This window comes from Botrytis byssoidea (assembly GCF_014898295.1).
Source record: "Botrytis byssoidea strain MUCL 94 chromosome Unknown BBYS_004, whole genome shotgun sequence".
Lineage (NCBI taxonomy): Eukaryota > Fungi > Ascomycota > Leotiomycetes > Helotiales > Sclerotiniaceae > Botrytis > Botrytis byssoidea.
Window position 1 is genome coordinate 1,519,626 of NW_024065845.1, and position 12,758 is coordinate 1,532,383.

The 12,758-nt window shown below is 43.7% G+C and overlaps 4 protein-coding genes across 4 annotated transcripts; all 4 read left to right on the forward strand.

Annotated features, from left to right (window-relative positions):
* Positions 1-624: 624 nt before the first annotated feature.
* Positions 625-1,413, forward strand: EAE97_002544 (uncharacterized protein; the record flags this gene model as incomplete). The annotated part of the gene is made up of 1 exon (XM_038873055.1): positions 625-1,413. The coding sequence occupies one exon, from the start codon at positions 625-627 to the stop codon at positions 1,411-1,413; it is 789 nt and encodes a 262-aa protein (XP_038736261.1).
* Positions 1,414-3,444: 2,031 nt separating this feature from the next.
* On the forward strand, positions 3,445-5,193 carry EAE97_002545 (uncharacterized protein; the record flags this gene model as incomplete). Its single annotated transcript, XM_038873056.1, has 4 exons — positions 3,445-3,882; positions 3,939-4,162; positions 4,220-4,748; positions 4,810-5,193. The coding sequence occupies 4 exons, from the start codon at positions 3,445-3,447 to the stop codon at positions 5,191-5,193; spliced, it is 1,575 nt and encodes a 524-aa protein (XP_038736262.1).
* A 2,213-nt stretch (positions 5,194-7,406) lies between these two features.
* Positions 7,407-9,807, forward strand: EAE97_002546 (uncharacterized protein; the record flags this gene model as incomplete). Its single annotated transcript, XM_038873057.1, has 3 exons — positions 7,407-7,584; positions 7,644-7,845; positions 7,926-9,807. 3 exons carry the CDS (start codon positions 7,407-7,409, stop codon positions 9,805-9,807), a joined length of 2,262 nt encoding a protein of 753 aa, XP_038736263.1.
* Positions 9,808-10,952: 1,145 nt separating this feature from the next.
* EAE97_002547 (uncharacterized protein) lies at positions 10,953-12,094 on the forward strand (the record flags this gene model as incomplete). The annotated part of the gene is made up of 2 exons (XM_038873058.1): positions 10,953-11,568; positions 11,733-12,094. The coding sequence occupies 2 exons, from the start codon at positions 10,953-10,955 to the stop codon at positions 11,858-11,860; spliced, it is 744 nt and encodes a 247-aa protein (XP_038736264.1). The 3' UTR covers positions 11,861-12,094.
* Between the last annotated feature and the right edge of the window lie 664 nt (positions 12,095-12,758).

Consider the following 12,758-nt stretch of genomic DNA (forward strand, 5'->3'; position numbering starts at 1 on the left):
GGTATTCGATAGATTTAGGGCTGCAAGCGTTGATTTAATCCCATACAATAATTTTACTCTTATGGCAAAATATACACAACGGCAATATGTCCTATATGCTGTGTTTTTTGCACTGCAACAGCTTCACTGAGTTCGATAGTTTGCATCCATCTCGGAAACCCTCTACCGAAACTCAGAGAAATTTTATCATCCCACTTTTGCCACGTTGCCTATCCTTGTCCGAATTGTGGAATGCTAACAAGGATTGAGATTTCTAAGGCGGGACGGCAAGGGATAATCCACATGGGTATGTACCTCAATGGGTACATCTCCCAAACGGCTCTGAAGTGGGACTGAATAGTGAATCTCGAGTGATGAGATCCGCTTTCCTAATTACGTTAAGAATACGCATAGAAGAGACGCAAGAGAAGAATATCGAAGATTTTGAATGAAGGAATGAGTGGGACTTCTCGATCGATATCTTGTACTTGAATTCAAGATCTTCACTCACAAACTGTTATAGTTATTTCATAGAAGATCATTCATTAGCTAGAAAGAAGAAGAAGATCATTTTCCCCGACCCACAATCATTCTTCCCTCCCCCTCGCTACCCCTCATCAAAAACTCAAACTCAAACCCAGAACCATGGCCAACTCAAGCCACCAATACGACACCATCCAAGGCCCCTACGACTACATCCGCACCGCCTCCATCGCCCTCATCGAGCGCGAAAATGTGCATACGGCCATCACACCGTACATCCAGGATGCGCGCATCCTGGAGCTCGCATGCGGTACTGGGTTCTACACCTATCCCTTCCTATCCTGGGGCGCGCAGTCTGTGCTCGGCGTCGACATCAGCGCCGTGATGATCGAGTCTGCGCCGCGTCTCGGCAACGCCGTCTCCTTCATCCAGGGCGATTGTTCCGTCCCGACGAAATATCAAGACGGGCCCTTCGATATCGTGTTTGCGGCGTGGCTTTTGAACTATGCGAGTGATCGCAAGGGATTGGTGGATATGTTTCGCAATATCGCTGTGAATTTGAAGGAGGGAGGGAGATTTGTGTCGGTGACTGTACCGCCTACTTCTGATCCGTTGGCATCGGTAAATGCGGAGGCGAGCGCGAGACCGATGAGTCAGGGTGGAAGCGGGTATTTGGTGTATAACCATATTCGAGATGTGGAGGACGGTATTTATTTTCGCGTGCATGGGGATACGCCGGTGGGGGATTTGGATTTTGAGTGTTATCATTTGAGGAGGGAGGTTTATGAGGAGTGCGCGCGAGAGGCGGGGTTGAAGGGGAAGTTGGAGTGGGGTGTTACGGAGGTGCCGGAGAGGTGGTTGAGAGGGGAGGGGGAGGGAGGAGCTAGTTTGAAGGAGTTGGAGAGTTATAGGGAGATTCCTAACTATGGGATTTTGATTATTGAGAAGTAGTAATTTCAATGAAATGGTTACAGAAAATCTGCTTGAGTATTGACTCTGTATGTGGTTGAAGTGAAGTCGTCATATCGAAGGAGTATTCTGTGTTCCAAATACGAAACATAGTACTGTGTATACGTTGTGGCGTGGTCCTGTACTCTGATCAATGAACCACATCCGACACCCGACTTCCCTTATTAGCATTGCCATTATGTCTTGTAACAGCATCAGCCCGTCTAGCATTCATCTTCACAGTCTCATCCCCCAATTCTTCTTCTTCGGCATTCGTAAAGATACCCACCTCCTGTATCATCCACACTCCCCACAGAATGAAACCGACTCACCGTCCTAATCTCCTGCATCTTAATTTGTGATTTCTGCCTCGACGAAGAATTCCGCGTAGAAAGACCTAATCTCACAGTTTGAGCTACAGGAAGTCTTAGATATGAAACGCTGGCCACAAGACTTAAGGTAGAGATTTCGCCAATATACCAAGTGAGGTAGGTGATAGAGTCCTCGGGAAATCGCAATTGGTATGAGTTGAAGACTACGTAGAATATCTGGATAGGTTGGAGAGATTCAATGATAGTATCGTAGGAAATATGGAATCGTCAACATCAGATAGCAACCAACAACACTATGCCGATAATTTATCCCAAAGCCACATAAAGCAGATACTGTAGCATGAAATTATTATACCTACACAATTCCTTCCTAAACACGCAAAAAGGTTGTCCCGTTCAAGAGCTTATTACATAAATTGAAGATGAGTAAATAAATATCAGTTCTCAGACACTATTGCTGAACCAGAAATTTGAGACGAGCAATAGTGTTGAGACCCTTTCGCTGCAGTCGTCACAAGAAAGCGAATCAGAATCTAGTAGAGAAAATAACACGTCATGTCAGCTAACTGTAACAAAAAGTATCTACAGTTGCGAACACAACTAGCCTTTTCTATCAATGAGTTTGGGAAGAGAATACAGACGAAGTAAGACACATAAGATTGAGACACATGATGTAATCATGTCGGTCAAAGATCCGAGATTTACCGAGGAGATTTGAGGGTCTGCTGGTCCCTTTCTTAAAAGACTTGTGGGCTGAATCATTTAGGAAGCGCTGTTATAGGACCAGAAGCTGTATAATATTAGAGAAACCTCGATCGAGGAGATATTTGAGGGACTAACTCATGTTTTTACAACGTGCCCTGCACAGTTCAATTAATTGGACAGATTTTAGTCTGCAAGCTACACTAGTAGAGAGGCAATCGAGGTGAAATGTCAACGGGAAAACTACTCCTGGTGTAAGGCAGATACCGTAGTCTCCTTGATATTGACATCACTTGAATCAAGCCTCGGTGTCTCTGATCATTGCTGTTTAGCTCAATGCTCGAAATGAAGCTTTCAAACAGCATGATCTTTAATTCCGCAAAGCCACGTCTGTGCTTTAGCAGTAGTATTAAAGAATTAGAAATACATCTTCTCACCGTGGGATGGGGTAGAAATTAGCTTGCGAGCTCGCCTGTTGAGGAACTCTCGACTAGATGGGTCAACCGCAATAAAAATTAATACTTCGTAGAATGCCAAATCCACTTTTTAAATTATAGCAAGATTTTCTACGCGTTGAAATCAGATGTCACTTATCTCATTGCCACCACGTGTATGGGGTCTGGCCCAGAGAACCCTGCTAAACCCCTGGAAATACGATGGATCGGCCCCATAAGCCGCACCACGGCTAAATGTCAATTTCTTCAAGCGACGTGCCCACTCGCGAACTATCGCATGTATTGTCTAATCGGGATGCCATATTTTGTCCATACCCCATTTATGCAATGCATGCTCTACACTATACACTCAATTAACGTGGGAGGCGGCCGAAAATGCAAACCTTTTAGGTGCGGTCGCCGAACTGGCGGAGTATTGACGAAAGGAAATAAGCTCAATTCCAGTGGTATGGTAGATGGTTATCCTGCCGGCATTTCCACCTCCAATCGTCAAACTTTTTTCCTCTTCGTTGTTTGTCGACTTTGAGCCTTGAGAAATTTTCACAATGGAGCCTGCTACAGAGCATGATATCGAGAAGGGTGTACAAGTCCATACCGCTGCCGACAACTCCACAGACCGCGATGGCAAGTCCACTATCGACGCTGAGAATGACAGTTCTCGACTTTCTGGTTCCGAGCGAGGCTTGAGCTACTGGAGTGTCAAATTGGAGCAAATCTGGGGAGTGGAAGCCCGTGGTATCACTCGTGTAGCTGACAACGAGAAACATGTGCCGCGTCCGCTCCACGACTATTTCCACATGTTCTCGCTATGGTTCAGTATCAATTTGCAAGCCATGAACATTATTGTTGGGCTGCTCGGACCCTTGGTTTACGGACTCGGCTGGGTGGATTGTATTTGCATTGTCATTTTTGCGAATGCGCTCGCCTCGACATCAATCGCGTATATGGCAACCTATGGACCAGAAAGTGGTAATAGAACTCAGGTATGCTTCTTTAAAACTTGTCGTTCGAGTAGGTGCTAATATTTGCGCTCTTAAAGATTATTGGACGTTATTTCATGGGTTACTGGCCCTCGAAAATTGCATGCTGCTGCAATATTGTTCAGCAAGTAGGCTTTGGTACTATTGGATGTATCATCACTGGACAGATGATTACAGCCGTTAACGGAGGGAGCTTGAGTTTGGCTGTTGGATGCGTCATTGCCGCAATCTGCATCGGTTTAGTGGCTACTTTCGGTATCGAATACTTGAACAAAATCGAGAGGTAAATATAGCCACCATTCTTGGAAGATCGAAGTTGAAAATGCTCACAAATAAATAGATTCGGATACATCCCACAAGCGGTTGTTATGTTCGTACTTATTGGTTGCACTGGTGGAGATTTCGATACCCACGCAGTCTCAGTTGGTGATTCCGGAACCATTAACGCTAATCGTTGTTCGTTCTTTGCCTTGATATTCGCAAGTATCATTGGATTTACCGCCATCAGTGCCGACTTCTACGTCTACTACCCCAAAGATTATCCAAAATGGATGACATTTGCATCCACGTGGACTGGAATCTGGACCTCTGTAATTTTTGCCAACATCGTTGGAGTTGGTATTGCTACTGGAGTTCCAAACATTCCAGCCTGGAGCGACGCCTATGACATCTCGTCTGGTGCGCTTCTCTATGAGTGCTATGGCAAACTCGGAGGATTCGGTGGCTTCTGCGTCGTCATTCTTGCCCTTGGGTCCATCACCAACAATGCACCATGTAGTTACAGTGCGGCATTGACCATTCAGGTACTCGGACGCTGGGCAAACAAGATCCCTCGTTGGTTTTGGTGTGTCCTCATCACAGCAGTTGAGGTAAGCTTATTCCACATCATCCTATTTTCACATGACCATAATACTAACTCCGGTACAACAGCTCGTCCTTTCCGTATGTGGTCGCAACAAGCTTTACACCGTCTTTGAGAACTTCCTCCCTATGATGGCATATTGGATTTGCCCCTGGATTACTATCAGTCTTGAGGAATATTTCATCTTCCACAAACTTCAAGGCAAATCGTTCGACTGGTCCATTTATAACGACAGAACCAAGCTACCAATCGGATATGCAGCCCTCTTATCATTCCTGATTGGATTTGCAGGCGCGATCGTAGGCATGTATCAGATCTGGTACACTGGTCCTATTGCTTTGATGATTGGGGGTGAGTATGGTGGTGATATTGGAGATTGGCTCGGTATCGGCTTCACGGCCATTGTGTTCCCACCATTGAGATATCTCGAGTTGAAGAAGTTTGGACGGTAGAGGCTGCTTTTGTATACAATCATAACACACACCCCCAACAGATTTGTATATATTGGTGGTGTTAATAATAATTATAATAGTTTTACTAGCAAATTGACATTTTTGAAGTGATTTCCTTGATTGAGTAGTAGATCGGATGGTGTAATCGATGCTTGATGCATAAAGCTGTCTCCATCATCTTGCAGCACTATCGCCATGTGCCCTATTTAAAGCTAGTAATACCATGAAGATTCTGTAAGCGTGAGGAGAAGGGTCCACGGGTATCTCTGTACGTGTGTAGCATGTCGAGTTGGAAAGTGCTTCACGAGCATGTGTTGATGTTTCACAACACCGAAAAATCGAAAAATGTTTGTACTTCGAATCCAAACTGTCAAGTTGTGATTCTTGTTTGCCACTTTCTAATCCACTCGAGTGAATGAGTGGGATTTTGGAAAGGATGTAAACTTACATATCTGAAATAGATGATTCTTGCATTCTGCAAAAATGGAACCGAAATAGCAAAAGAGAAATTCGACGTCGGCATGATTCGAACATGCGCCCCCGAAAGGAATTGATTTCTAGTCAATCACGTTAACCACTCCGTCACGACGCCAATGTATCAATGTTTGATGTGCAGAGATCTTTTGTTTAAACATATATTTGTCAATCGAAACTGTGGTAAGATCTTGCATCAATCCTAGCAGTTTTAAAGAGATTTGGTTGGATACCAACTGAGATATATGGATCGACGCCCTCCCGTGTATTATTCGGAGTCCCGATCATCTGCCTACTCCATACGAGTATACCGTTTAAGCCCGTATATTATATCCATATAGTAGAACAACGATAAACCGCTGTCTACTGCTGTAAGACATTATTGTGGTTGGGACACGTTCGAACTATTTTTTATATCAAACTTTGAAGCGTCCGTCTGCTTGGTATTCAGATAGGCTCGTAGGTAGACGGTGGACATACCTACCTATCTACCTACCTATCTACCTACCTAGAAAGTCTCAAAAATGTTGTGGCGGTTCGGGCGCCACGAGTTTAGCGATGGAAAATCAGGGTCCACATGTCAACAGTGTACTTGAAAATCTTCATGCAGATTGATTCACTTGATATGGCGCATCTCAAGTTCTACAAAGCATGCTGGAGTCAGTCTCGTCTCACCCGAAAATGTCCAGATTGCATTACAACATTCATTATTGAGTAGTTCTACGTCTCGGCAATGGAAAAGGGGTCAAAAAGGAATCATTTTGGACCGAAGTTTGGAAGGGTGAACTCGATAACGAAGAAGTACCTACACAATACTATCTATGTACCTCGTAGTCACAACGTTATCGTTAACATTAAATTCGCGCAATAATCGTCGCACTACTTTACGTGTCACTCTTAAACATAATCATCAGGATGCAGGCTGCATCTGTCTAACGGTCATAAATATCCACGATATCGTCATCTTAGCGGAAAAGGGTTGTCGCGTGAGTCAATGTGCTGAGTTAAGCTTTCATATTCCTCCTCTTCTCGATCATCTCTGATCTACTGAAAGGGATTTATTTTAGAAGAGGCTTTAGCACAGGGTGATCCAAACCAAAAGTGACTCGAGACTCATCCACGTGTACTGATGATTGGCTGGATAAATCGTTTTGAAGGGTAACTATAACTACTGCCAATTGACTTTTTGATGAGTGAGACATAAGAAAGAACACCTTGAGAGTCACTGGGCAGTCATAACTGTCAAAAGTTTAGTATGGATGGAGGATTACGAGTATATGAATCAAGGAAACTGTTTCATTCCTTCGACTGTAGAGTACTGGGAAACTTCGTACAGCCGACAAACATACAAAGATTCATCACCTTGGAAAAACGACACAAATCATCACAAATTCGTTATTCATTATCGTCGTGACTCAAGAGAAAATTAAATATCTCATCTCTCTGCTCTCTCTAAGAAAGAAACCAAGCTTTTTAATCGCACAGGTACCCGCCGTTCGGTCGCGAATCTTTCCACGACGAGGGGGGAGCAACCAACAATCAATTTACTCTATTTTAATCATAAAAAGACAGGGAAACGGAGTCAGTCATTCATCACAACTCATCTTTTTTTTTCCTTGGGAAGAACCTGGAATCCTTTTTCCTAAAACTCTATATACTACCTACCTATACATGAGAATGATTTCCTTTTCCTAAGACATACATACTCTTTTCTTCTTTTCCAGTTTGATTTTGAAAATATGCGTATAAACGCAATATGCATAGCAGTCTGTCTGCTTCAATTTTCTCCTGCTGCCGTTGCCAAACCCCTCGGTACCACCCAATCGAGCCTGCAAGTGCCATTGGAGGACCTGGATACTACACACCATCAGCATGTTGCCTCCAAACGTCTGCATGGTAGATTCTTGCACATTACAGGTGGGGTTAAATCATTATTTCGCCATTCAATGATCCTGTACGATGCTCATTTATTATAGATTTACATCAAGATCCTCACTACAAAGTATTCTCTTCCACCGATGAAGATGATGCCTGCCACAGAGGCAAAGGAACTGCGGGAACATATGGGGCCGAGACTTCGGATTGCGATACACCTCCTACCCTTATAGATGCGACTTTTAAATGGATAAAGGAAAATGTGAGGGATAACGTGGATTTTGTTGTTTGGACAGGGGACAGGTTGGTTCTGCTTGAACGAACAGCCAATCGTCGCAATGACGTTTTGGCTTTGTGCGAGGAGAGATGCTGATTCAAAATAGTGCACGACATGACAGCGACGAAAAGATTCCTAGAGTTCAAGATGAAGTTCTCGATACGAATAGAAAGATCGCAGATAAATTCCTAGATACTTTTGGCGATGGGCGCGATTTATCGATTCCGGTTATATCAACATTTGGCAACAACGATATTCTTCCACATAACATTTTACTTTCGGGTCCGAACAAATGGTTGAAGGCGTATACAGATATATGGGATAAATTCATACCAGAAGAACAGAGACACGGTTTTCAACGTGGAGGATGGTATTATGTCGAGGTTATTCCTAAGAAGTTGGCTGTCTTCAGTCTTAATACTTTATACTTCTTTAGCCACAATGCCGCTGTGGATGGTTGCGCATTGCGCTCAGAACCCGGATACGAACACATGGAATGGCTTCGAATTCAACTACAATTTATGCGCGACCGCGGGATGAAAGTTATTCTTACTGGACATGTACCACCTGCTCGAACGGACAGCAAATCACTTTGGGACGAAACTTGTTGGCAAAAATATACCTTGTGGCTTCAACAGTATCGGGATATTATTATCGGAGGTTTATTTGGGCACATGAACATTGATCATTTCATGATACACGACACTAAAGATATTGATCTCTTATTATTTGATGGTAAATCTGTTGCGCCACCTCGCGCGTTAATGGACGACGAGTTTACAATTTCATCTGCTGGAGATTACTTGGGTGATCTTCGAGAAGATTGGTCTGGATTACCTAATCCAAAACACCTACCGATTGTTATGGACGAGGAAGAACTAGACTACTCAGAATCGAACAAAGATCTGAAGAAAAATAAAAAGAGTAAGAAGGACAAGAAGAGAGATAAAAAGAAGAAAGATCTCAAGAAGTTTGGAGGTCCATGGGGTGAAAGATTTGTGGTAACGCACGTTGGACCGAGTATCGTGCCAAATTACTTTCCTACTCTTCGGGTCATCGAGTACAATATCACAGGGTTGGACGATTTGCCGAGATGGTCCGATTCAGTTGTGAATAATGATGAGCAAATTGATTGGCTTGATCAAGAAGAAGAGGAAGATCTACTCAATGTCGATGCCGGGGAAGATTCGATGTACGCAGACAACGGTGATGTTTCTACCGAGAAAAAGAAGAAGCACCAGAAACACAAAAAGAAGTTCAAAAATCCGACGCCGTCCAATCCAGGATTCATAATTCCGTCGCCGCCTTCAAAAGATGCGCCCCCGGGACCGGCATATTCTCCTCAAAGTCTAACGTTACTTGGGTATACTCAATATTTTGCCAATTTGACCTACATCAACAATCTCGAACTGAAATCAGAGGGGTCAGACAATGGGGTTGACGTCGAAAAGTGGCGTAAGGGTAAACACGGCGGAAAAGTTCCAAAAGACGATGACCCAAATCCACGCGCCTTTCATTATCAAGTCGAGTATGACACTTTCACGGATCCAATTTATAAGTTGAAAGATATGACAGTCAAAAACTATCTCAAGCTGGCCCATAGGATTGGTCAGTATAAGCCACAAAAGGGGGATCGTGTTAAGGATGGAGAGATTCTGGAAGAAGTCAATGTCTACGAAGATGATGAGGGTAGTGAGAACGATGACAAGAAACAAATTTCCATCTCCGAAGACGAAACCATTGGAGATACTGAGGATCATGATATCGATGCAGAAAAGAAGAAGAAGAAGAAGAAGAAGCACAAGAAAAAGAAGCATCATCGCAAAGAGAAGAATAGAGTCTGGCTCAGCTTCGTTCAGCGTGCTTTTGTCGGTACAATAGACAAGGAGGATATCAAGTCCTTTGATGATGGGCTGGAGAAGCATGTTCAAGAACCATTGGTTCCTGTTCCGGAAAATGGGGACGGGCTACATAGTTTTGAATTGTGATGTTCTTCTAGCGTACATGGATTGGAGTTGCATCAGATTGGGTTGGAGTTTGGTTGTTTTAATTGTCTTGCATTTATACCATTACGATGGAAACGAAACATGCATTTGGAGTTCGGTATTGTATATGGATTACTACACCTCAAATGAGGTTGTGCTATGCATTATGGAGCGGTGCGTAAGAATATGATATAGCACCGTGGAGTTTTGGTTTTATGATTCAGATGAGTGTGTGGATGATGGTATCGCAGTAGGATGGACGTTAGTCGTCAAACTCTTACTCTTACAATACACAAATAATCTCTATACGAAAGCCTGAATTGAGGCAAGATTTTACGATCTTACGATTTTCTCTAAGCTTCTTTGTGGTGACGACCTATCAATTCGAAATAGTCCTTTCATTAGGTACCTATACATATTTATTTGCTAGATTGGTTGCTACTACGACTATTCGATCAGACGGTCAATCGCCATTTGAAGATGCACATTTGAATCCCGAATTTTCAATTCCCGATGTAGTATTCAAAGACGCAACGCAATCAAACTCAAGTTGGAGTAAGCACCTCGCAGCGTGGTAGTTACTAATGGCTTACCCGATCGCTGGTGTGATATGTATGATGTAAGACAGGGGTTCTGGGAGTTCTGAGGTTTGGATCTAGTGAAGGAGGTGGGCTCGGTGGGATAAAATGACGGCATGTGGGGTAAGCAGGTAGCTTTGGCTCCAATTGCACATTGCAATTACCACCTGCAGTACGAGTACACACACAACATGTATGGAAAATGATCTCGATGACGAATAGGTAAATTACGTTAAAGTACCTAGGTAGGTAGGCAGGTAGGTAGGTAGGTAGGTATAGGAATACACATTTGTAAGCTACCGGCATATGAACTATTGCTTTGCTTATAAAGCATTCTACGTGAATGATGGGATTGGCATAACATTCCCCGGGTTAGCTTCTAGAGCTTGGAACCCCTCATTCCTTCCATAAGAAGACGAGCTTCCCCCTCCTTTGATTGATATCTAGGTAGTATCTTCTCTATTTGAACATCTCATTTACCACTAACACATCAACTACACGCATAAACATACATACACTACACAACATTAACTCCAACCATCAATCTAAACTATCCAAACTATCCAAACCATGACCTACGAACGCCAACGCGCAATCGAATCCTACGGCTGGACATCTGTCCCTGCCTCTCTCTCCGAGCTCATCAAATCCTCCCCCTCAGCTTCTAATCCCGCTTCCGCGCTCAAAATCTCCCATCTCCCGTTCCCTACATCCTCGCTCGTAAAAAGCGTTCAGGAATACGCGCGCAGCGAATTACCGCAAGAAACCTTCCACCACTCTATGCGCGTCTACCACTACGGCGTCGCGATTCTCACGCACGCATTCCCAAACTGGACGTCTATCAACCCATCTAGTAAATTTCTCGAAAGCTACGCGCTCACGGCGCTTCTCCACGATATCGGAACCGTGCCGAGACACTTGCAGGAGACGCTTATGAGTTTTGATCTCTACGGCGGATTTATTGCGGATGGGGTGTTGAGGGATGCGGGGGCGGCGAGAGAACAGAGGGAATTGGTTGTGGAGGGTATCATTCGACATCAGGATTTGGGAGAGGTGGGGACACAGACGAGGGTTGGGGGGTTGGTGCAGTTGGCGACGGTGTTTGATAACATGGGGCAGAATGCGCAGTTGGTGCACGAGGGGACGATTGAGAATGTGGTGAGGGAGTGGCCGAGATTGGAGTGGAGTATGTATTACCTTTTTGTTTCCTTCCGTGTCTTTCTTTGTGATGTTTGAGAAGGATTGTCGGGGGGTGTTTGATGTGGTTTGATGTGGTTTGATGTGGTTTGGAGATATTGGGAGGCATGTGGGAAAATGAAAGTTGAGGTGCTAATTTAGCGGTGCTAATAGGTAAATGTTTCTCGCATACTATCGAGCAGGAGAATGCTTTGAAACCATGGGCTCATTCGACACATTTGGGAGTGAGGGATTTCCCTGATGGAGTATTGGGGAATAAGTTGATGGAGAAGTGGGACTGAGAATGTGGATGTGTGGGCGAGTAGTATGATGATTGATGAGGAATTACAAGTGAATGAATGGTGAGACAACGACACAAAAGGGAAGGGGATGGCACTCGGAAGTCATACAGGAAATGGACAATGGCTTGGGAAAATAAATGATATCTACGGCGTGGAAGTGCGATCTCAATGACAATATAGTAGCAAAATCTATCTTCCTTTATTATGCTAATCTTCTTCCAATATATGTTCGAACCCTAACACACCAGACAACAAGGCGTCGTGACGGAGTGGTTAACGTGATTGACTAGAAATCAATTCCTTTCGGGGGCGCATGTTCGAATCATGCCGACGTCGACATCTTTTTGCCCATCTATCATATCCATACCACAACACAATTTTTACTTACACCATCTCCCAACTCTTCATTCATTCATTCATCCATCCATCTATCTCTCCATATCAGTCTTTTCTTTCCACTTCTCCCATCCAGCACCTACCTATCTATCAAGCTTTTGTGGATAGCTATGGATTTGTCCTATGTGTCTTATTTGCTGTATCCAATGCGGAAGGACGGATATATCCACGGGTGGATGAAGTACGTGAGAAAAATGTGGATTCGGCAGTGAAAACTTCAACGAGCGGTGGAAATGAAGATCCGTTATAACGGATCTAGGGGCCAAGCGAGATCAGATCGGATCCACCGTGTAGTCCCGTCCAGACAGGAGAGATCAAAGAAAAACACAGAAAATTATATATTTCATATACGAGTATTCTCTCTGTACTCTGATTGATCTTCCATGTCGAATCGGATTATTATGAATTTGAATTGGAATTGGGAGTTTGTATCAAAGATGTATTTATAAGGTTTTGATTTAATATAGATTGATTCATCATAGATAGGATATTGTAATCTAAG